We start from the raw sequence: 24417 nt of genomic DNA, 5'->3' as shown, positions 1-24417 counted from the left end.
GATATTTTTATGTGTATAATAATTTAATATGATGTAATAATAATTATACATATGATTATCGATGAATATTAATTGTTTAGTAAAATATGAAAAGAAGTAAAGAATTAACCAAAAACAAGAAAAGTTGGGTAATTATATAGGATGGGGGTAATTTTATCCATAAAGAAAAAGTCAAAGGCTGAAAATATGTCAAAATGTCATACCACTCTTATTTCTAATGCGTGTAGGCAACACTCCATTTTTTTTTGTACTAGAGGGGATTTTTTTTGCAGGGTTTATAATTATAGGAAATCTTTTTTGTCTATCATAAGGTTTTACTTTTTAGCAATTTTCCTATAACACGGGGAGGTATTTTACAATTTTCCCCTCCTAAACCACATGACATGTGTAATCACTCTCCTTGAATTGTGGAAGTGGAACTGCACCATTGACATAGCAAATATGTAATTAATTTAAATTCGACCAAACAAGAATTTTGCCGCTCCATATTACATGCAAGATGAGGCGACAACGTTAATATTTAGAACTCAAGTACATGTAAGGAAGACTGCAATTAGTAGTGAACTGTCAAAGTAGCCAGCAACAAGGAAGCTATAGTTTCAAGTTTGCCCTACGATAACGCAGTTCATATACAGAACGTATGTATACCTATGTACACACACTTTGTACAATCATTAGGGATATATAACAGCCACGGAATAGTAAGCAAGTACAGGTTAATGTGTTATAGTCTCAGCGGTCCAGCTTTTTATCCCAAATATACCCTTCTTGCTTTAGGTACCAAAGCGCGCCCTGTGCTGCATGCTCAGCAGCATCCTTCTTCCTCATTCGAGGTTCTCCGTAGAACTCGAATATCTGGTTTGGCAGTTCTTCAATTTCCATCACAATCTTGAAAATGAATCTGCAAGAATGAACGGTCAGCCGATGTTGAGATACTCACTGAAATGTGGTTGAGAAGAAACTCTAACGATAAAAAAAAAAAAACTCAAGCGTGCTAGAAAGTTGGGATCTCGTCTCATCGTATCAAATACTTTCTTCAGAAGACAATTTTATTTGCAAAATAGATTTGACTAGTTGAAAAAATGAAAATATATAAACCCTGATCATCACATTTCATCTATCTCAGCTACAGATTTATTTGGTTGGGTAAAAAGCAAATGTATAAGAAAAGTGGAAGTAGAAATGAATGTATAAGAATAAATTTGGTGTTTGGTTAGGGAGAATAAACGGAGGAGAAGTCAAACTGGATGTATATGAAACCTCTCCGGAGTCTAATTTCGTTTATGTCCACAATTGGATAGAAAAGTGAATGCATAAGGCAAGAAGACAAAAAAATAGGAAAAGATGCAAACAATCCTTTGTGATACTGCAAATAAGCAAATTACTCCCTATGAGAAAACAAATAGCATTGTACCTCTCTATGTTTTTTAAAATACAACAATTTACCTCCCTATATTTTTTAAAATGAAGCAATTTTTTACCTTCTTAGACGGAGTTAAATTGCTTCATTTGAAAAAGTATAAGGGGTAAATTGCTATTCACCCAAAAAATATATATTTTATTTTAATTTACTCTATCATCCATATACTTAATTTTCTTTCAATTCTTTTCTCATTCCTGCTGATCATATTGGTACATAATCTTTTAAAAAGATAACCGAATCACCAAAAAAGTGCTGATATTTGAATTTAATTTCTTTATTTGAGGGAATTGTTAGTAATTTTCATTTTATTTAATTGAAACTTTAGAATAAATGAACAATATTTACTTGATGAATATTTTTATTAATAAAAAATCCTTGTTCTTGTTTGATGAATATTTTTATTAATAGGTTATCCAATTTTTTATATACTAAAAATTCTTTTAGTATAACATTAACTTGTTTATTTTCTAATACAAAATAAAGAAAACGGGTTAATCACTAAAATACAAAAATTAATCTTTTCTTCTCAATCTAATTTCTCTGTATCAAACAAGGGTAATTGTTTCAAATTTATTTCCCTTCCAATCATATCAAACAATTTAAAGGAAAATCCCCTCCCTCACCCTCTTTCACTTCCGCTTTTCTCTCACTTTAACCTAACGAATCCTAACACAATTTTACTTCATTTCAAACCTTTTATCTAGGGATGATGATACCATCCTTCCCTGAGACTTGGTGTAGTTACATGTAGGCTCCTGTTGTTAGGGGAATTACACTTAGTACCCTCTCCCATTTGTACCCATTCAACAAATAGATCTATGTGTTAGTAAAACTTACAAAATTTACACAGTTGGATGAAAATCCATGTTTAGTCGATAGTATATAATAAGTCCGGTAAATTAAAATATGAATTTTCATTCAACTGTTTTTTGCTGATGTAACAAATTCCGTGAATTTTATTGGATCAATTTGTTCGATTGAGACAAACGTTGGGTACTAGGTTTTATTTCCCAACCCTAAGGCACTACAAACCTTAGGAGAAGGCTATGTAATCATCCGTTTTATCCATTATCTAGATATGCTCATGAGAATCCACTGCATCTTGGTGAAACTACTTTTATCTCACTTTCTCTCATTAAGATGAGGTGACATGAGATGTTAAGCAATTAGAGCATTAGTAGCAGAAATATGGTTTTTTTTTTCAGAGCATATTCTATGTTATGGTGAATCCAAATCCAAAGTCTATCAAATGTTCCAAATTTGCTTTTTCTTTGGTACGTGAGAAACGTCATGTTTTCTATTCGCAGCATCACGCAAGAAAAATGAGTTTAACATTTTTAAATGATACACGGAATATAATGTCGTAGCTGATAACTTACTCCTTTATGTGGCTTGGTCCCGTCTCCTTCCAACATTCAAAAAGAGGTGGTTTCCAGCAGTTAGCAGCGCATATTTCATAGAGACGTGATTTTGCCGACACAGTCAGAGAAGCACCTAAGATATTATTTTGAGTAAGAGAATGTGATAAAATCGAAAACCAAGCTCTCAAAAGTTGGTACCTGTTCCCTGTGGATCAGCATCACAGCCATTAGTTAGATGGATGTCAGGTGAATCAATTATGTAGTCGTTACTTTTAATGTTGTGGAATTCTGAAGCTTCGTGTGCAAAAGGACGATCCCTGATAGGTTTGGGAATGGTACGAGATTTACTGGTTGATGTCTCACTAAGAGCATACACTTTTACATCATGATCACTTTGAGAATTTTCCAGCAGTTTCAGCCCACCAAATTCAGCAGTTCCATAACATGGCTTCTCATCATATCCGATCAATTCAGCTTCCATCTTTTTACTTTTTCTAAGCACTTCCTCCAGTGACTTTGTTTTGGATTTGTAACCTTGAGCCTACACCATGAGAGCCAATGAGAAGAAGGGACCAAGATTAGAAGGCAATGGCCCGACTTTGCACATAATCAATTTTATGGTAAAATCAAATAACTCTTGAGGAGAATATAAAATAAAGAAAAAACAATAAAGTATATATATCCGAAAGAGAAAAAAAGGGAAGGATTTACTGTTACAGCTCAGTGTAGAAGAAAGCAGAAAAATGTGAGAACTAATACAATTAGCACCAAATTGTATTCTAAAGAATCACCTTCAGACACTCGGATAGTTGTCTTGCAGCCATTCTCCTGGCAACCTTTCCGCTGATGTTGGTGGCTGAAGCAGTGGCACAGACCTTTCCTTCATCCACTTTAGCTTCAACTATGAATTTTCCGTCTCTCTTTGAAGAAGAAAACTGCACCTCCCAGTTATAGGATTGGCAGAGTTCATGAAGTTCCCTAAGAGGATTCATTTGCAGCTTCGAGAAACTAATAATAGGGTCCAGCAAGGACAGCATTATCTTCCAAACATGGTTCAAATCGAATCCTGTGTCAAGAAATACGGCGCCCATACAAGACTCGACCAAGTCACCAAGAGCCTGAATGAACACAATTGAATTACAACAGAATCAGTTGCAATTGCTTCTATTAGAATGAAGAAAAGTTTTAGTAGTTCAATAGAAGGCAAACAATTACCCAATGAATTCACTTAGAATAACATGAACAGTAATTGTACACAATACTTTATTCATGTACAAGCAATTACTTATACAGGAGTTAATCCCTCTGTCACGATAGCATATTTAGTTTGATTTGAGAATTTCAGATATCTCCAACATTTTGGTTCATAAACTCATTTTGCAAAAAATCAGACAGTATAAGAATTTTTATGATATAAGATTTTAGAAAATCTGTGAGAAAATAAAACAGTGTCAAACTGAAAGAGTTTTTGGGCCTAATAGTTGTGTTGCAGTATATATGCTCCAGAGAACATTACACATGCCATGTTCAGAATATATTTCTAGAAGACAGAGGTACAATATTAATATATTAAGGATCCACGTGTCACCATTTTCATATTTCAACACAGGGGGGCTCATAAAATAAGGTACCGTGGATGTTAATGCTAGAATCTTACTCCGAAGAATTATCAACTTATCAAGCAGAATCATCAATCACACAAACAGGACCAAAAAAGGTCCAATTTAAGCCAAAGATATCAGATGAATAAGGAATAGTCTTGTTGTGTATATGGGCAAATCAAGCAGAAAATAAGAACCTTTGGGCAAGTTTTCTCTTCAATGCGCCCTTTCCCTGTTGCTGAGCTTCCAATGTTGTTCACATACTTGGTCATTGTTTCACGGAGAACACTAGAATCGCAAATAATAAATTTGTGAAAGGACCATCTTCCAGCCACATCAGCAAATGAAATGTTGTTCACTGATACTGATCTTAGATCTGTTAACTGGCCTGGTTTTAAGTTCGGATACACCGAATACAGATAGGAAGTGATCAAATAATCCAAGACAGCATCTCCAAGAAATTCAAGTCTCTGGTTCAAGCAATCCAACATATATTAGGCACCAACAATTAGAAATTTTAACAATTCAGAGTGGGTTGGACTTGGACATTAGTGCATACCTGGTAACAACCTCCCAAATGATTGTTGAAAGATGGATGAACAAAGGCCTGAATGAGCAAACCCTTGTGGGCGAACTTGTATCCTAGAAGATCTTCAAGGGCATTAACATCCATCTGATCAGCAAGTGGCAGAAATGCCTTGCTAGCAGAGCAGATATTATCAATCTCCGAACGCATGAAATCTACTTCTATGCCGAGCCAATTAAGAAATGCAGTTGCAGCTTTGAAGCCACTGTCAACTATAAAAGCTCCAACAAGTGCCTCAACAACATCTGCAACAGTCTTGTTATGCAACCAGTGATGACATTTGTTGCATCTTACTTCGGCATTTGCACTATTTTTCTTGTCATAACTCCGAGGGTGAATTGTTTTCTCAGTTTCCTTGTTGCAACTTATAGAACAAGAACGGCCAAATGCAAAGAATTGGTCAGCCTCAAATGACTGATCGCGTATATATACCTGAGATATATTTTTTGTTAAAATGAACAGGATAAAAAAATAACCAAAAAATACCATTGACAAGCATTTTCACAAATATTAAAATTTGAATGCCCCACCTTTTCTGTCTTTCACAATGTCCCGAATCTGAAATTTTTTTTATTAACCAAGTTCATGACATGAGTAGACATAAATCATGAAGAACATCTCTTTGTTTTGTTAAGCTATATAATCTTAAAATTAAACAAATGAAGCAATTCAAGTTAAATGAATTATGCAACCCATAGCTCCAAGGGGAAGATAGATATGCATATGCAAGAGAATTTGTTCAAACAAGGAGAGCCAAATTATTCGCCCCCATGATACTATGGTTAATTAACTTATATCATCAAATCAAATTAGAATGAGACTTATAACACCACAAAGAACTATAACAAGGACTATAACAAAAGCGTAAAATAGTGAAACTTAAGTGTTAACTTTATGTTGGAGATTCCTTTTCATTGTCTATTATTCCTTTTTCCATTATCATACATAGGTTTGTAGTCTTTTTACCATTATTCAAGACCTACTAATTTCATATGCAATTTGACAGACAAGTAAAACTATCAGTTATATATTCAGTCAAGAATTTTCTACCCTTGTCCATTTTTCTATTTTTTCACCATATGCAACAAAGACATCATCGTTTTTGTATGGTCAAGTATCTTTTATCCTTAGGAAACATGAGTTACCCTTTTTCTTGTTGTTTAGTTGTATTAATATATGGGCCCTGGTTTCTTTCAATTACCAAGCCTCTATAGGTTTGCCATAGGCATGTCACTGGATGTTTGCTACTTTTGTACTTTACTTTATCCACCATTGCTTCGAGTTTTGACCAAGTATAAATCCTGCTATAGATCTTTTTGCTGCAATGTCTATAACAAGAAAACTATACCAGAGGGGTATTACACAGTCAACCATATTTAAATCCCTTAGTTATAAGCTCAAATTCATGCTTGAGAACTACTGAACCAAAGCACGAGGAGTTGTTAAGACTTGAGGATAATTTCAGCATTTCACATTCTTTACATTTGAAAGGTAATTATTTTCCAGAACCAAATTATCCATGATAAATGGATAACATTTAACAATACTCACTTTTCCCAAAAAAATGCTCCTATTTCCACTTTGGGATGTGAATCAGGTGATGATATCTCATTTCTTAAAAATCAAATTCTTCCTGCCAAAGTACCCACACGCTTAGCATAAAGATGCAACTTGACTAATTTTTCATCACTACTTTTAAAAAAAAAACTGTGAAGATACCCAAAACTCCATTTCAATCCAAAATGGACAATTCAAGGAGTATAATATATTTTTCAGTGAAAAGAATCAAGGTAACTATGTGGTCTATATCTTTGTAAGAAGAAATTACAAGTCATGTCAAAAATAGCAACTACTCGTACCGCCAGATTCATCAAAAAGTGTATTAGACCTGAAAAATCAACTTATTTCTGCACATGCGGAGCATTTACCTGTAAATTGTTCCTTGTCGCCAGCTTGAGTAAATTAGAATTGTTGACAATGTTGGAACGCTTTCTAGTTAGTTGTCCTTCATCTAAGGCATCATGCTTGAGAAAAAGATGTCTACCAACTGCAAACTTGAGAAATGCATCTCCAAGCACTTCAAGCCTCTCAAGAGAAAAGTGTTCATAGCATCTTTCTGTTGTGAGAGCTTCAAGAATCTGATCCAATTTCAAGTTAATCATCAGCACATTACAAATGTGTGTAGTCACAGAAAAAAGAACATCTTGCACTAGATAATTTAACGGTGGAAGAACCCACCTACTAAGTTATCTAACTTAATAAAAAATTGACAGACCAATCCTAATATGAATCTTACACGTTCAGCAGTAACTTCTGCTCCCTCAGGGAATGAAGCAACCAATTTCTCCTTCAACTCAATGGCCACAAGAAAGCTTTCAAGTCGGTGCAAAATTGATGGTAACAGGGACAATGAACTTCCAATATCTTTTGAAAAACCAATAACTTTCAACTGACAAATTTCGGGAGGCAATTCAATGAAGTGTTCCTCTTTCTCTCGCCATTCTTCTAAATATCAGCAAACAAATAAGCCAACATGACCAATACGTAAGTAAAGTGTGGAGGGAAAGAAAATCAGCCTTCGCAAAATATACAAATGTGAACATGCACATGTAGACAAAGCAATTAATGCCAAGAATACAGGCACATACTGTTTACAAATTCTTTTACATATTGCTTTTATGAACCAGTTAATTGTTGACAAAAGGTTTTACATATTGCTTTCTTAAACCAGGAAGGCAGCCTGCTTGGCATAGTACACCTGTTAACTCAGCAGGCACCAAACAAACTGTGAGCAGCATGTCCTATCCAAAAGGACAGCACGATTAACTGATTCCTCTCCAAAATAAGATGGAGGGAGCTTTATCTTCCAGGATATTTGAGAAGCATACACAGGAATAACATGTGCAGGACATGTAAGTCATCAACAAGCAAAATCAGGTGACAGCTTTGTGATGATGGAAGCATTAGGCCTACAGCAAGCCATTTTAGCTAGATCCGAGCTTAACATAGCCTATCCAATTCCGCAGCGCTTTGTTTGGTTTCATTTTCAGCCCATCTCTGGATGGGCCAAAACATGCCAAACGTTTGCCCTCATGCACAAACATCTTGGTGTTTTTCTCTCATTTGGCATAAATACATATATATATATATATATATATATATACATGCACAAAATAATCCAGTTTGATACCCACAAATTCTCTGCTTCTGCAGCTGCCTTTGTGTAGCAGCAAGTATTACAGTTAAGTTAGGCAATCTTCCGGGCCCAGGATTATTGTACAGCAGGAAAGTATGATCAGTTAGGTAACATCTCTAAAGCTTCCTGCACTTAGCTAATGTTGAATCATGTTCTTCAGACAAAGCTGTTGTCAAGAAATCACATAGGAAAATTCTACTTTTGGCCATTGACCACTATAACAATACTGCATTGTTTCTTTACATCGTCTAAGCACATCAGAGAATGAGGGCTATTAGTTGGTCAATGGTCAATTTAGCTCAAAAGCTCAGAAAAATTTTAAAACAATTGTTTCCAGTGTTTCAGAAGAGGTGTTCGCCTGGAATCCTTGGGCTATAACACAGGTTAAAATGGCTAAGGTTTGTCTCATAAGCAGTTTGGCATATTTGATTACCCCAATCTTGGATTTGAAAACTCTTCACACACATTAAACTCTTATTTCTCTAAACAAGAAAAGTGGTATACAGTGAAAAAGCTCTGCCAATTTATTATCCTACCTAGTATAACCCACCACTGCTGCATTCAAACTCCAAAAGAAGATATCAATTAGATATTTAGATCATTAAGAAACAAAAGTACCTTATGCATATTGACAAGCTTAATTTAATTCACAGTATATGATTGACAGTCGAACACAAAAAGAAACTATACCTGAATGTTTCTTCTTTCGCAGTAAGTTGTCCAAAACAAAAAGCTGTTTGGCTTTCAAAAGGGGTTGATCAGGGTATGAAAGATGAATATCAAACCTATGAAGTAAAATTTGAACCATCACAAAGTGCAGAAGAAGATATTACTGCCAGGGACAAATATACTACAAAGAAGTGCATAGATAAGGAAAATCTCATTTTTGGTTCCATAACTTAGTCATTGTTCACTTTTGGTCCCAATAAAGTGACAATAACTTACATTTTTTCTCACTTTCGTCCTACCGTTAAATATTTAAGTGAAACGGCCATGTGATTATCACATGCTTGCTTAGTGGACATTTTGAAGGGAATGCTGGCATGTGAGAGGGATGTGCTTTGTTTTTTAAGCCAACAGACTCCCTAAAGCCCTAACGCCTAAATTTCCTTTTCCCAAATCTCTCTAGAAAAATTCTAACCTGAACCTATTTTCTTTTTCAATTCTCACATCTCAGCTACATCTTAATCATAAACAACCGGAGAATCGGAGAAGAACCAAATTTTTTTTCAACTGGAGAATCGAAGAACTTGATTTTTTTCAAATCTCACCTCTTACGCTTTCTTACCACAATAGCAGCATTTGAGTCACTTGTTGAAGCCATATTGTCAACTGGGAAGCTCAATTCTTGCAAGTTTGGAAGAACTCGAATGGTGGGAGCCCTAATTCTGTAATTTTCCCTCTCTTTTGCCAAAATCAGCAGTTATAATCCCTCAAAAACCGAACCATATGCCTCTTACATGCTAGCATTTCCTCCAAACTGCCCTGACTTAACGGCCGTGAGCATCACATTGACATTTCCGTCAAATATTTAACAACAGGACAAAAGTATGAAAAGTGAGAAAATTGTAAGTTATTGTCCTTGATTCCCGTAATCATTGAGACCAAAAGTGAACAAAGCCGAAGTTATAGGACCAAAACTGAGATAGCTCGGAAATATTATGCCAAAACTGAGGTACAGACTCTGACCAAATGATTGAGAATTGAATGCATGTGAACCTCAAAAGAAGTTTCGCAATTAACATAGTAATGTTCTGATCTCGAACCATCAAGCTTGAGAAGAGCTAATTTAATTTGTTTATGTAGATAGTAATAACAGCAAGTATCCATGCTTGTGAACAAAGTTAATATAAGAGAGGAAATTGTTTAGAGAAAATTGAATCTAACTACCGATCCAACACCTATCCAAAATACAAATGAAATAATTACAGCATAATTACTGAGATTATCGCTGCAACTAATGTAAAATATTTTTATGTTCATATCCACTGCAGTTGTCATTAGGTTTCATGAATGTACCTAAGCAAACTAAACCTCAGGTGGATTCTAAGAGCTTACTATGATCTTGATGCAAGTTCTTTTTACATGGAAGCAATTTCAGTTCAGAGTACATTAGCTCTCCTCCGCTAACTCTACTTAACATACCAATTCTAATACAAAAGCTAGAATTTAGTTAACACATGAAATTTCAAGTAACTTATACATTACCATTTTCCTAAAATCCAGAACTTTTGCAGAACAGTAACTGAAGATCAAAGGAAACAGGAGCAAGGAAGGACTTACATTTCAGTGTAGTGCTCCACATGACTTTTTGAGTCATTATACAAGCTGTATCCACTTTTCTCTGGCAAAATATCCGAAATGAAGAAAAATATATCTTTGCAAGGGACATACACCAAACTGTTCACAACGTCATGTACACTTTTCTGACCATTGGCAAGATGCAAATAGTTTTTAACTTGAGAGGTCTCATCACCCCCGCCAATGCCAGGGTGTCTGAAAATTGGAGATGACAAACATCTGTTGACCAGTGTCCAGTCTACAGAGATTTTATCATCCTCATGCTGGATAACAGGAAGCAACAGGTAGCAGGTTGAGGAACTCAACTCGTAGACATCATTATTTTCGAGTGAGACGTATTCTGGTATAAATTGATGCCGATCAAGAATAATTTTGAGAAACATTTTCTGGAACATTTCAGCTGCGGCGATCTGTATATTCCAAGCACCAAATTCAGAACTAGAATATGCATTATCATGCTGAAGTGTAACAAAAGAAAAGAATTTTACCTCATCTTTGTCAAATCTAGCAGTTCCAGATGGAATAAGCTGAGTCATCACCATTCTACCACGGGCCAAACAAAGATCAACTTTCATTTTCCCAGCCTCTTCTGGAAGTGGCTCTTTCATAAAAAGACCAAACCTTCTGTATGCTCTGTCTACAGGATTAGGACAAAACTTGATGTAGTACGAATAAAAGTAAGTGGAATTCTCCACTTCTCGCCACGGTTTCCTAAGGGCTGCTGGGACAAGCATCTCATGCAGTTCTGCTCGTGATTCGTCCTCTGCAATAAGTGCAAAGGCTAATTATAGAACCTTCAGCCTATAGAAGGATGGTGAAACTCATAAATATGACAACTAACCATCGGTGCCATCAGAATCACATAACTCCTCAGACGATTCGTCATATTTATCATCTTGCTCCGGCAAAAGATAATCAGTCAATGCTCCAACTTCATGTAGTGCCTTGCATGCTTTCAAACAGGCATCTTTCTTAGCAGCCTCTGTTGAAGGTTGTGGTGAGCTGACAATTTGATGAATTGGAGCATTGGCTGGGAGAATTATGTTGCAAACCATTCCATCTGCATCGTCATAGTAAAAGAACTGGGGCTTTGGGTTGAAATACCTAACACAGATAAAAATTATATCGCCTGAAGATTTGTCAACCAAATGAATAGCACCATGACTCCAACTCAGAGAGCATCACAGAGAAGAATAAAGACTAAGAATGGGTCATACTCATCATGAGGAAGTTGTGAACAGTAGCGATGCAGCAACGAGATACTCAATATAGAACTGATAGTGGCCCCAGTATTATCCACTTTATAGGTTATCTCCTCAAAGTCGGTTATTGGTGTATGAGATTTTCTCAAGGAAATTTCTTCATTCATCTGAGCTTCATCTTTTTTAAAATGTTCAATCAAATTGAGTTCTCTTAGGTTTCCCCTGCAGTTTTATGAGTATCAGATATTTAACTTTGTTACATGACAAAATGAAAAAATGGATTTTCATACGCTAGCACAAGATCACCTGTTAACCAAAAATGCATATTCAGATTGGGGCATACGTGCACGACCTCTAGATTGAATAAAACTTGAAACTGTTTCAGGAAGATCGAAGCGTATTACAAGGCAACATGTCTGAATATCTAGTCCCTCTTCACCCACTTTTGTTGCAACCAACAGATTCAGCTGCCAAAATAAGTCGATAGGGAAACTAGAAAGTAAGGCTTTGACCAGAATTGGGCCATAAATCCTTCTGAGGAATCATTTATACCAAAAGTGTAAATACAAGAGTTAGGCAACCCAAGTGCTAGATTCAAAATCTTCTTCCCAGCTTATAAAAGGAAGAAAAAATATGTCTCAAGGTAGCATTACCTCACCAGAACGGAACTTCTCAAGAATGATGTTTGTACTTTTACGTGAAACAAGTCCAGCATGAACTCCAACGAGGAAGCCGCACTTCCAAGAATTTAAAAACTTTAGATTCCGCAATATATACGAGAGGGATCTTGCAGTGACAATCCTATTAACAAATATGATGCATTTCATATCAGGCTGTAACCTGTAAAGAAAATTGATCTGTTACGCATGATACAAACAATTATGTTTACATAGATTAGAAATGATTCAGATCAATTTCCATAGGAAAAGCCTACATGAAAAATGAAGATAGGCTGAATGATGTTGTAGAGGGACTCGACTAGTAATTCATAAAGAATACACAAATGAAAAGTAATGAAAGAAAGATAGTTCTTTCCGTAAGATTGTTACAGCAAAAAAGAATCAGGTTCTTGAGTTAGAACTGCAAAAAAACCCAAGAATTAAGTTGTAACTTTGCTTTTTTCTTATTATCAATACATGCTATCTTACACTGGTAATACTGGGAAAGAAAATTTTCTAGTAATATCACTTTTGGAGAAGCAGAGGGTAGACAGAATAAATCAAGAGACAGAAAATTCTTCAGGTCTAAGATTGTGGTTTATCTCATCTAAATAACATGTTCTAATTTTATTTAAAGCAATTGTTAGTGTACATCTACCACAGCTAAGTGATAAGTTTCTGGAAGATTTTTAAAGTTTCTAAGTTACAAAGATGTAATTATGCATGGTCACAAGCATCCCATCTCAAACATAAGCACGCATGGTCACAGGCATCCCATTTCAAACATAATCATGTTTAACTATGAGGCAAGAGGAACCCTAATAGAAAATACAAACATACTAGCAATTTATTGGTAAGCCATAGTCTGGTTGATCACATTATCATTGAGCTTCCCTTGGCCTACTTCTCTTCATGGTAATTCCCTGTATAGCATTTGTACCTCAAACTTACTTCTTCATCACTTTCTACACTCATAATCCTATAAATTTTGTACAAAAGTTAGACCTCTTTGCCAATTCCAATATGAGCATTCTCATTTATGTGGTAAATGAAAAATATCTTTGATGCAGACTTATTTATTTATGCATTTACTTTAGAGTTGGCCTGCGTTCTTTAGTACTCCTTTTAAGTAATCATAAACCTTTTACATAAAAAAAACCTATTATAAACACGTACCACCTCTATCAGTAAATTCTTGCTTCAGCAGTATAACAAAAGAACTTTCAACGTACAAGTACTTGGACATTTATCGAGTTTTAAATACCCAAAATATATGGTGATAAAAATTTCAACAATTACTATTTACAAGGACCTTTTATGTATCTTGACTGACTGCACATCAAAGAAGCAGTCATGTGTATCAATCATGCATACTTTTAGCATGCAATTCATAGTAGATATGTAAAGAACCAAATTAGCTTCTAAAAGATCATGAATTGTGAATGTATGGAAAATTGAAATGTGAAAGCACAAAATATTTACAAGTGTGGGCTTGAAGTTGTTACACTAAAAGTCAACTCATCATTCAAATTTGACGTTCAATTTTAGATGGAGGAATATGTAAAGCTTTGACATCAGCAGCAATCGATGATGCTACGCTGTGAACATGGAAGCAATCCATATAAAAATGATTAGGATAACCATATAGCCTATGTAACTGGGACAGGGTACAACAGTTGTGCATTTCATGTTAAATTTTTGGAGACACCTTTAGGAGACTTTCAAGGCAATTATCGGATGCCGATATTTCAGTTGCCTATTGACACTTCTTACTTTTGACTTCAAAATGTTATGATCATTAGAAAATGTAGATGCACTTAATCAATTACATTTCTTGAGGTTTTCTAGCTGAACATATTTTTGTTGTCACATGTTTAGAGCAAGAAAAACCCAACCTGAAGCTGGATAGAATTCCAATAAGCCGTAAGAGCTTTCTTGAAAAATAAGGCTCCTTCAAAACATCTACGCAGGACAAATCAGCTTCCATGCCATCTGTGTGAATAATAGGAGAAAATTTCTGAATTCCAGAGTAGAGACATATACATATTTTTCAGAGCGAGAACATAGTAGTAAAATGGAGCAAAATCAAATCTGGCTCCCCCGTTAGTGGAAATAATCATTCAGATAAGCTTAATGCAAAATACATACAAAATCAATCACGACCATGGGTAAACGCACTACGTTATTGCAATATCAGGGGAAACAACCATGCATATACACCATACCAATTAAGACAGCATTATTAAATACCTCCCATGCAATCAGTAGCAAGGACTGAAGCAGCCTGATGCAAATACTTGTTGCATAAGTTGCCATCTGTGCAACTCTCTTCTGCCTCCACCAGTTCGGTATTCTCATAATAATCACCCTTTAGGAAGATGTAGCTGGCCTTTGAAAAAGGCAGGACTAAATTAGAAGTTCAATCACCTCCCGTTAGAGACTTCAAGCAACACAATATTCATACTTGGAGCAGGGTCTAAGATTGAAAAATAAATATAAACAAGGTAGCTTGCATTTACAGCTGTCCTAAGCTCATATGATTACGCCAGTCATTTTCACAAGTGACGGATGTTAGAATCTATATCAACTTAAGTCCTCCTAAATAAATAGAACAAGAAATATGGAGAGAAGGCATGGATCATTCTTAAGAATCTTAGAAAAATATCTTTACATCGTTCTCTGTGTTGTGCATTCTTTAGATACAATTCTTTTCCAATCCTTGTGATATAACCTTTTAAATAACAGTGAGCTTAGGGTTCAAATCCATGTAAAAAAAAAGATATGCTATGTTTATAACTCATTTACATAAGACCAAAATCTGATCTCGTAACAGTGCTTTTTAGATAAAAGAAATAAGACCAATTCTTTAGATAAAAGTAAAGATAGCATATAGCTCAGGAAACAATTACATGAAACAGGGATCCCCTAAATTGAGTAGATAAATCTTGTACGAATACCAAAAGAAAGAGAAGAAATAAAAATCTATATGCCTAATTCTAAAGCCAACAAAAGGTTTGGTAGCTTGGAGACGATTGTCACCAATTTAAAAGATATACTTGTATCAATCTCACAAATCACAAGTACACTGGAAGAGTGAAGTCCTGCTTTTTACATAAGATTTCTCTTGAGAAGCATTTTCTACCTTTGAGAACTGACAGACCAACAAATTGTTTGAAACTATAAACTACTTCAACATTTATCTCTGCTTTCCAGCTTGAATGTAGATGAAATATTTATCTTAATCAGGGTGTTAAATTACTGACCTATTAAGTGGGCTATACCAGTAGTTCTAGTGCTAGTCGCGGACCACATAAGATTCTTTTGATCAAACATTGCATTTAAAGTGTTTGCCAGAAAACTATTATGTTCATTACTATCTAATTTATATTGTGTGTTCGACATAAAAACTTCAACAATGTACAGTAGATCTGGTAGAAGGTACAAGGAATTATCTACTAAGTATGGGATACTCTTCCTAACCCAACTTTTTCGAAATAGGTGGTCCCTTTTTTAGCAAAGAAAGATTGGTAGAATGACTTCTTCAGTGGTAAAAATTTATCTACATTAATCGTAGGAAGTAGTTTTATTCATTTTTTATAGTCCATTAGATTATCAGGACTTGTATTATAGGAAACTTTATTGGGTTAGGAGACATATATACTTCTGAACTGTTTCATACAAGTGCTTGTTAAAATATTTGGGAATACACTGATGCATTAGTTCATTTTCGAGGGTTACTCAGATCTCAAATACAGTGGCAAGTGGCCCATATACGGCCTGCCATGCCACACACAAATAAAACCACAAAAGGCAACAAACTTGAGAGACAAAACAGTGGAACAGAAAGAGCGATGACAATAGCAGAGAAGAGAGGGAAAACTGTTGCTCATTTTCTCTATATAAAACCAATGAAGTTGAGGCACAATTAGCCATCAGTTAAAGTATTAAGTATAAAAAAATAGCAAAAATGATTTTACAGATGCAACAGATAACTAATTATAGTGATCCTTACCTGTAAAGCGCCCCATAATCCAAGGTTCTCTAGACAAAATATTAAATTACAATGCAGCTTTTGAAGCAACTTTTTGGTGCTCCTGAGAATAATAGGATCAAGCAAGTTCATCCGAAGTGCCAACATACACTGTTATTCCACAGAGGCATCAATTTAATATACTTCATATGGATTAAAAATAATAAGTTTGCTGTTCCATTATATAATACCTGGTGCTTTATCTCCTCAAGTTTGACAGTATAGATCATGTGAGGGGAAGAATTGCTATTCTCATTCGAACCATAATAGTACACATTTACTTTTGGGGATGTAACAAATTTTTCCAGTTCATCCTTATCCTCAACAGAATAAACCTATAAAAAGAAAAAAGGTCAAATAATCAAATCTTTGAGCCAGGAGGCAGAGAGAGAGAGAAGTCATTGAGCTTCTTGTTCACATAACAACCCCGTAAACTACTTACCCTATAGTTCTGTTATATGCATTCAACACAATTACACAATTAAAGTAAAAAGAAGTTAAGAAAGTGTAAATCCTTCCATCAAAAACTCACCTTTGCTCGCAGCAACGCTTCAAGACCATCAATCGAGCCACCTGAAAAATAACATGAAAGAATGTTATTGCATTAATAAGTTCATAAATAATCAGGCCACATTCTTCTGAGTGGAAAAATCACAGAGAACTTTCTGCATTTCATAGTGAAAGAGATGCTATTTTCAAGTAATCATATCATACCCAAAATGAGATAGAAGAAACATTGTAAAAATCCACATCAAATAGTGAGCAAATTTGGAATGGTGATAGGTCGTGAAATCAGCTCATCTAGCAACCTAAAGTAATCATTTTTTCAAGACAAGACGAAATGTGAAGTAGCCACTTACAGAGCAACCTGCACCAGAATCCCACTTGGGGGCCCTGCTTATGACCCGCATTTACAAAATGATATTAGAGATGACCTCAAGGGGTACTATCGGCAATAGGAGGTGTACTGAGAGGTGATCCTAGATTCTCAGAAGAACAATGAGGACATTGCATGTCGAAAAGGGGGTGGTTATACACCAAGTGGCTGGAAAAATATAACTTGCTTCTCCAAAGACTTGGATTAACCTTTTTTGCAAGCTAATGATAACTGTGAAGTAGATGATAAGGAACTTATCATGGCAGTGTCTCCCTTGAGGGCCCTCTTGACACAAAGAAAGGAAAAAAGAAAAGAAATTTACTGAAGTTGAGCTTGTGAGCACTTTGCTGGACAACCTACAGTAATGTGAAGGAAGAAGTGACAAAGGAACTATATAATGAAAGAGATGCAGGGAACGCATTGAGAGATCAAACTAATCCACTGTTTCATTTGTTCCCTTTGAAACGATAAATACAAATCATAACTTAGCAGTGAATGCTGATTTTGGATTGTCAGAGGAACTTCATCATTTTGAGTTCTCAAACAGGGTTGCACCACTTAAGTCAAATTATTTGAAAATAAGCAAAACAAGATAATGTTTTGAATAAAACAACACCAAAACATTCTACTAGTAAATATATTTAGCCTGTCAATGAACAGCTAACTTGATGGAGTGTAAAATTGCTAAAAGGCTGAAACACCATGTGGACAGTTTTAAGAAAGAAGCACCATCAAAGATCAAGATGAAGATTATCTAGCCCATAAGAAAATTCATTCTATTAGCAAATACATTTAGTCATTCACCGAAACTGATGCAGCTAAGTAGCATCCCATTTGACAGAGTATAAAATTGCCAGAAGTCTGAAAACCCCCCACGTACAGTTGAAGAAAATTGTATTCTCAGACACAGATCAAGGCAAAGAGATTAACCCAACTAATAAACCTGTTGCAGATGATTAGTATTAGCTGGCCAATATATATAGCAGGTCATGCTTTCACTTTGTAAGATAACTTGATAAAATACCTAGGGAAAAAGACGAGGTTCATAAAGATCAACTTATTTTACAAAGTAAAGCAAGATACAGAGTCTAATAGATAAAGAAACAAGATCTGAGCCAGGACAAGATAAATTGCACTGAGAGAACCAGACAAAACAGAGGTCATACTAAGCTGCAGACAGGACAGCATCTTATTCTATAAGTATGTTCCTGTTACCTGATCCACAAAGTCAATTTGAACAAATCTTGGCACAACATATGGGGGAAAAAATGCCTCAAAATCCATGCACAAGTGAATAGATCGTACACATTACAACTTTCATTTGTAGTTTTCCATGTAAACATATCCGATTCACATGATTTTCATGTCCCGCAAAAGAGCAAACTGTGATCATATTCACCAAGTTTGTGATATACTTATTGAAACTAGCAACTGAGAACATAAAGTGTAGTATCAGGCATTCAGCTCTTGTCTAAAAGTACTCATTATATTGGATCAAGCTTTTGATATGACTTGCAGCTAATGAAGACTCACATGGCTGCCCTAGTTAAGCAAGCTAGTAAAAGATAGCACCAACTCAAGCAGCTTTTTCTATATGACATAGTATAGGCGAGTGGATAACCGGAAAGAATGCAGTTCAATTGGATTCTAGACATCAAAAAATTGTGGCTAATAGTTAAAACATATGCGAGAACAGAGATATGCTGGAATGCCAAATGGACAACATTACATTACCTTTTCCTAATTTTGGAGATGCAGTCATGCCAAAAATCCGAGGAAGTTTTGCGACATCCATTTTGTAGAAGATCTACAATAGTTCCGTGAGAATCCACATCTCAATAATTAGGCAACACAAACTTCAAAAAGATAAGATAACAAACTCATATAAATGACATTTTGAATTTTATTACCTTCATGATTTCAGCATAAGGATGATTGCTTTCAAGTTGGGCATAGTGACACTCATCAAATATCAGAAGCGAGATAAATTCAATCTTGATAAAGCAATGTGACAGATTATGTAGCAATATCTGAGGAGTCATAACAAGGACCTGTCCATGGAAAACATATGGTGGTGAACAAATCGAGCATTATTACTCGAGTTTTTATTGGACACAGAGAGTAGTCCGTTTTACTTAAAAGCCTGCCCACCAACAATGGACTCCCAGTCAACCCCTATGTTAAACAGGATACCAGTTCTGCATTTACCATCTAACTGAGAGATAAGATAAATGCAGAAACAGAGAAGTAGATAAACTTTAAAAGGATTTCAGCTCTACTGGGCAAACCAGGGGACACTTTCTTTTGGGTAAGGGAAAGAAGAAAAGATGAACTATTGTAAACATTACTTGAGAAATAAGCTCTTGATACTTTATATAAGCAAATAACAATTAACTTCACCAACCTCATAATCCTCAATTTCCTTTTCCCAGTCGTGGTGGCTCTTTAAGTGTTTTGAACTTCCACAAAAGATCCCAACTTTGAAATCAATAGATTTTTCTATGACCTTCGCTTGCTTTCATGTCCACAAGAAAAAATCACCAATGATCTCAATAGACATAACAAATAAAATTCCATAAATATTATTGTAATATACTGAGTTCTTCAAATGAAGCCAATGCAATGATTAAGTTGATCATGCTTTCAATTAAAGTCTAAACGTTCCACAAGAAAGACTTATTCAACTAACAGACAGGTGAATGTCACAATATATACGGCCATATATGCATATAATAATATAATAGCTAGTAATAGACAACACACCAGCATATAACTGCTTCCTAAAGCTGTTACAAGATATTCACTAAACAATAGAATAGTGATTCCATGGTCCATGCCTTGTAATGCTATTACAAATTATTTTCTGCACTCAAAACCATTATTGTTGAAGAATCACAAGCTTAAGTCCCATTTCTTACTGTCCTTCCATGTAACAGGCTAACAGACTCTTTGTTTCTCAGAAAATCACTTATTTCTGATAAAACCCAGGATGCTAAAGTCTGCAAAAATACATTGCGGACCAGGATAATCCATGGCAAAATTATATCACACTCAGTGGCTATTCTTTCAGAATCCAGAACCACATCAAGTTGAGATCAGAAGCCGACTGATTCCTAAACCACCTTAGATATACATCAGGTTGAGATCCTAAGACAATGGTACACCTATAGCAACCTCTGACCTAGATCACATAATTTTCCACCTAGAGATAGCAGTTTCTTCTTCAAGCCCACTCTAGCAACTTAAGAATGAGATTTTTGCTTCACTGCATACTAATTTTTTTAAGCTCGAACGAATAATTGATAAATCACACTTCTAAAGTGACAGAAACTCTTGCACATTCATTTTGTAAACAAAATTTATGCAGGATTTTATTATTGGTGACAGACAGTGACCCAGAGAGCTGCTTTTAGTGATAACAATTGCTTATGACTAATAAGAAGGAAAACAGAAGCCTAAAAAGTGGTGTAATATGTGTCTTTTAGTACGATAACCGGTTATGACTAATAAGACAAAGTTTGACAAGGAAAAAGAAAAAGAGAATCTGGTCCAAAAGATACAAGTTATACAATGAGTTTGGCCACTAAAATTCTTTTAACAATCTTAATATTTTTTTCTTTTATGAAAAGAACTTAAGGCTCCCCCAGAAAACTATTCATATTAATAACCATATGTAGCCCATGCAAGAAAAAATGATCATTTTAAATTATGCTTGTGTTAGAATAGGATTGGGTAAACATATTTCTGAAAGATCTTGTCAATCATAATGTTACTTATGATATTTGTTCTTTTGTGACATGTATCTTATGCATCATTGCATGCATTTGGTTAAAACCCTTAGATCATATATGCTATGGGGTTGGGTTGTGAACCAACTATTGTTTTATCTAAAATAGTTCCAAGTCATAAGATCAATGGAGATAGGGGCATTGACTGCAATTCACCTAGTTTTACATTGCATATTGCTTTGATATAATCATAGTCACATTTCATATACAATGGCATTCGACGTCTATACAATTGTAGGTACCTGATAAGACGTAAAGTTCACTAGGCGATCCACAGGAGATGTCATATGGAAGCCTCATTAGACATAGTATGATAATGCTTCTTTGTTATGACAGTGAAGAATAATTCCTTAATCGTGAGGCTCCACAACCATCTTGGGCTATGACTTGATTCATGACTAACAATATTAGCATTTGCAATATTTTTTGGCAGCCACGTTTCAAACATAGTTAGAACATGCATGGCGGCTGGTGAATTACAAAGAAGAGGATCAATTGCTTATCATGAGATGATAATGAAACTCTATATTCTCTGTGATATGAGTTAATGAAGTCCAAGGCCATGAGCGAAAGGAGTTTCTTATGTTGATAATGAGTAACACATATTTAGAACAGATTTATAGCTATTGAATGGAAACCGTTCTGATTCCAAATGTCGAGACTTTGATCGGGGATAGCAAATTGAAGGATTGTTTTGCATGGTATTCATAACTTACAAGTTCACAAGGACTCTTCGAGGGTGGTGAATTTAAATGTGATTTAATTAATTTGTGTAATATGATTGTCAATTAAATTATATGTGATACAAGTCCAAGTCTAACTGAATAGTAAGCACATAAATTTTATATAGAATTAAAAAATGTCGTATAGAGATAGAAAAATAATTAATTCACAGGCCAATTTATTTTAATGGTTAAAATAGAATTGATTCATAACAAATTAAATAATTTGATTTTTAATTTAAGGTCAAGTTGTTATGTCAACTAGTACCAAAATATAATCGGGGATATCGTATTCACTTATATAGGAGATACCATAATGATTATTTTTATTTATCATCAACTCACGCTCAAAGCCTCTCCCGCTCTCAAGTGGATTTTGATGCTCACACGCTCCCGCTTTCGTAGCGCTCTTCACTCCACTCTATGTAACTTTGATTTTAACACCATTACTTGATACCTCAGCCCCATGGGAGGGACCCACGAGCTAATTCTAGCACAATGGCTGAGGTAGAAACTAGTGAATTATCATCCTCGCTTAACAAAATTATTAACTGAAGTTGATAGAGTAGTTCATCCTACGAACTAAGCCCATCGCAATGAGCCCAAACTCTCTTCTATAGAATCCATTACGCCATATGAGCCCAAACTCTCTTCTATAGAATCCATTACGCCATCACAATTAGGCATTATCAGTCCTAATTTGGAAGGCTTAAAACATTCTAGCATCCTTATTATGACCCTATTACATATTGGACAAATAAAAGCTAGGTGCATGATCCTACATATAACCTCATACATATCAAACAACAAAATCAAATAATTACAGAAGTTCATAGAGATTACCAACTGTAACTTACATAATCATGAGTAAATAATCGAAGTTCAGTTAGTGGTAGAACAGTTCCATGCATGACCAATCCATCAAGAAACTTAGTTGAAAAATAAAGTCGTTTAAAAAAATAGTGGCATTCTTTTCCAATTACAATCCATAGACAAGTAGAGTGAGATTGCAAATTATAGAGGCATTTAATTCAGTTCAAATTATGAAGCTCAAAATCAAAGATATGGTCAAAGTTTTGTAATTCTGCATCCACCTGCACTTTATTGGTTGGTGACTATTTTATAAGGTGTCAATTAGCTCCTATTTTATAATGTCCAATTTCTAGCAAGCTTGATGAGTTTTAATTTATGGTGTGAAGCGAGTAACATCTTTCACCCGGTATATGGATGGCAATTATATGATGGGTTTAGAAGGTCTTAGTTAACTTAGAGTTCATAAGTTTGATGCTAGTATTTATTTTGCTGACCAGTGCAAATTTAATAGAGTAGGAACCTATAAGAGAAAAATTGTGCATTCTACCATAGGGATAATGCTTTCTAACAATGATGCAATAAACTCAAAGGAATTTGTCACCAACACATTGAATGCAACATGTATAGATCACTAGTAATATCTCTATGAAATGGATATTTCATGTGTATGCATTTTTGTGTTTTATCAATCAAAAAATATTAAAATGCGAAATAACTATTACTGGTTTGAATACAGATATCTTCAAAGTTGACTAGCAATAACTTTATGGTTTGGTTGACATCTATAAGATCACGCATGGTTAAAATTAGGGATGGCAACAGGTTCCAAAACTTGAGACTTAACCTGCCAAGAAATTCTAGGACATGGGACCCGGCAGGTTGGATACAGTAAAACCTTTTTAAAATCTTCAAAATATTAAAAAAATAATACGCAATACTTTGTAAATATTAGACAATAATATTATTGAAAGCTTATTCTTTTTCAAATTTATAAGTGCAGTTTTAGGCTTAAAATATTAAAATTTTTAAAGTGTGTTACTTATATATATATATTATAAATCGTCTATAAACTATTTGATATCAATATTCTAATTTATGAAAATATTGATATTATGTATTAGTGTAAGTATAAATAAAATATATACATATTTTTTCATATATGTATAAATATACCCTTATACGTATTAATATACTTTATATGTATAAATATATGAATATACAAAAAATATGAAAAGGACCAAGTTAAGGTCGGGACCTATAAGGCGGATTCAAAACCCGCATGACTCGGACCCATTATCATCCCTTGTTAAAATGAGAACCTTATGATGGAACTTTTATACAACAAGAAGAATAGTATGAGAAAAATATAAAAGTTGTTTGAGACAGAAGGCATTGGAGTAATTGCATCAAATCCAATTGATATAGTTTATGAAGGATACACCATCCATCAACTAGAAAAAGTGATAGTTCTAGTCAAGAATAGCAAGAAATGACCAAGAAAGACATTGATATCCTATAAAAACCTACTTTTTCAGCTTCAAGAGATTAATCATTTAAACTAAGAAAAAGATGTTGTTTTTTAGTGTACCATTTCTAGTAACCATTTAAACCTAGTAAAACTCAAAATTATGTTCCATAGTGTACTGCATTCCTTATCTCTTTTCTTCCTCTGTTTCTTCTCTTCTGCTTCAGGACTAAATTTGCTTCCACCTCTTCTCTCTTTCTATCCCTGCTCCTCCTCATTCCTACTTCATCCTTTTTTTTCTTTATCATATTTTCCTTTTTCTTTCTATTTCATTGCCTTTCCTTTCATAATTCTTACATTATTTTATTGCAAAATTTAATTGGAAGCTTGTCA

General features: G+C 34.8%; 1 protein-coding gene across 4 annotated transcripts in view; it reads right to left on the bottom strand.

Moving 5' to 3' along the window:
• Nucleotides 1–427: 427 nt before the first annotated feature.
• The window catches only part of DCL4 (dicer-like 4), a 50062-nt gene continuing 26072 nt past the window's right edge, over nucleotides 428–24417 (bottom strand). Inside the window, exons 5-27 of one of the 4 annotated variants that reach the window (XM_088880425.1) lie at nucleotides 19641–19751; nucleotides 19147–19287; nucleotides 18971–19043; nucleotides 16892–16932; nucleotides 16551–16694; nucleotides 16342–16470; nucleotides 14580–14718; nucleotides 14225–14321; nucleotides 12324–12510; nucleotides 11977–12137; nucleotides 11686–11892; nucleotides 11310–11572; nucleotides 10957–11231; nucleotides 10451–10878; nucleotides 8858–8952; nucleotides 7268–7473; nucleotides 6900–7109; nucleotides 4945–5403; nucleotides 4583–4855; nucleotides 3576–3902; nucleotides 2983–3325; nucleotides 2803–2917; nucleotides 428–901 (exon numbers count right to left, since the gene is read on the bottom strand). In XM_088880425.1, coding sequence (XP_088736551.1) covers nucleotides 733–901; nucleotides 2803–2917; nucleotides 2983–3325; nucleotides 3576–3902; nucleotides 4583–4855; nucleotides 4945–5403; nucleotides 6900–7109; nucleotides 7268–7473; nucleotides 8858–8952; nucleotides 10451–10878; nucleotides 10957–11231; nucleotides 11310–11572; nucleotides 11686–11892; nucleotides 11977–12137; nucleotides 12324–12510; nucleotides 14225–14321; nucleotides 14580–14718; nucleotides 16342–16470; nucleotides 16551–16694; nucleotides 16892–16932; nucleotides 18971–19043; nucleotides 19147–19287; nucleotides 19641–19751 — 4593 coding nt within the window. In that variant the 3' untranslated portion in view covers nucleotides 428–732. Of the gene's footprint in view, nucleotides 902–2802; nucleotides 2918–2982; nucleotides 3326–3575; nucleotides 3903–4582; nucleotides 4856–4944; nucleotides 5404–6899; nucleotides 7110–7267; nucleotides 7477–8857; nucleotides 8953–10450; nucleotides 10879–10956; nucleotides 11232–11309; nucleotides 11573–11685; nucleotides 11893–11976; nucleotides 12138–12323; nucleotides 12511–14224; nucleotides 14322–14579; nucleotides 14736–16341; nucleotides 16471–16550; nucleotides 16695–16891; nucleotides 16933–18970; nucleotides 19044–19146; nucleotides 19288–19640; nucleotides 19752–24417 lie in introns of those variants that run through there. The other 3 variants (XM_088880426.1, XM_088880424.1, XM_011080381.3) reach the window with 3 other exon arrangements.

Source organism: Sesamum indicum, linkage group LG5 (assembly GCF_026168435.1).
Source record: "Sesamum indicum cultivar Baizhima isolate 11 linkage group LG5, ASM2616843v1, whole genome shotgun sequence".
In the NCBI taxonomy this organism is placed as follows: domain Eukaryota; kingdom Viridiplantae; phylum Streptophyta; class Magnoliopsida; order Lamiales; family Pedaliaceae; genus Sesamum; species Sesamum indicum.
This window is presented reverse-complemented; position numbering and strand designations above follow the sequence as displayed.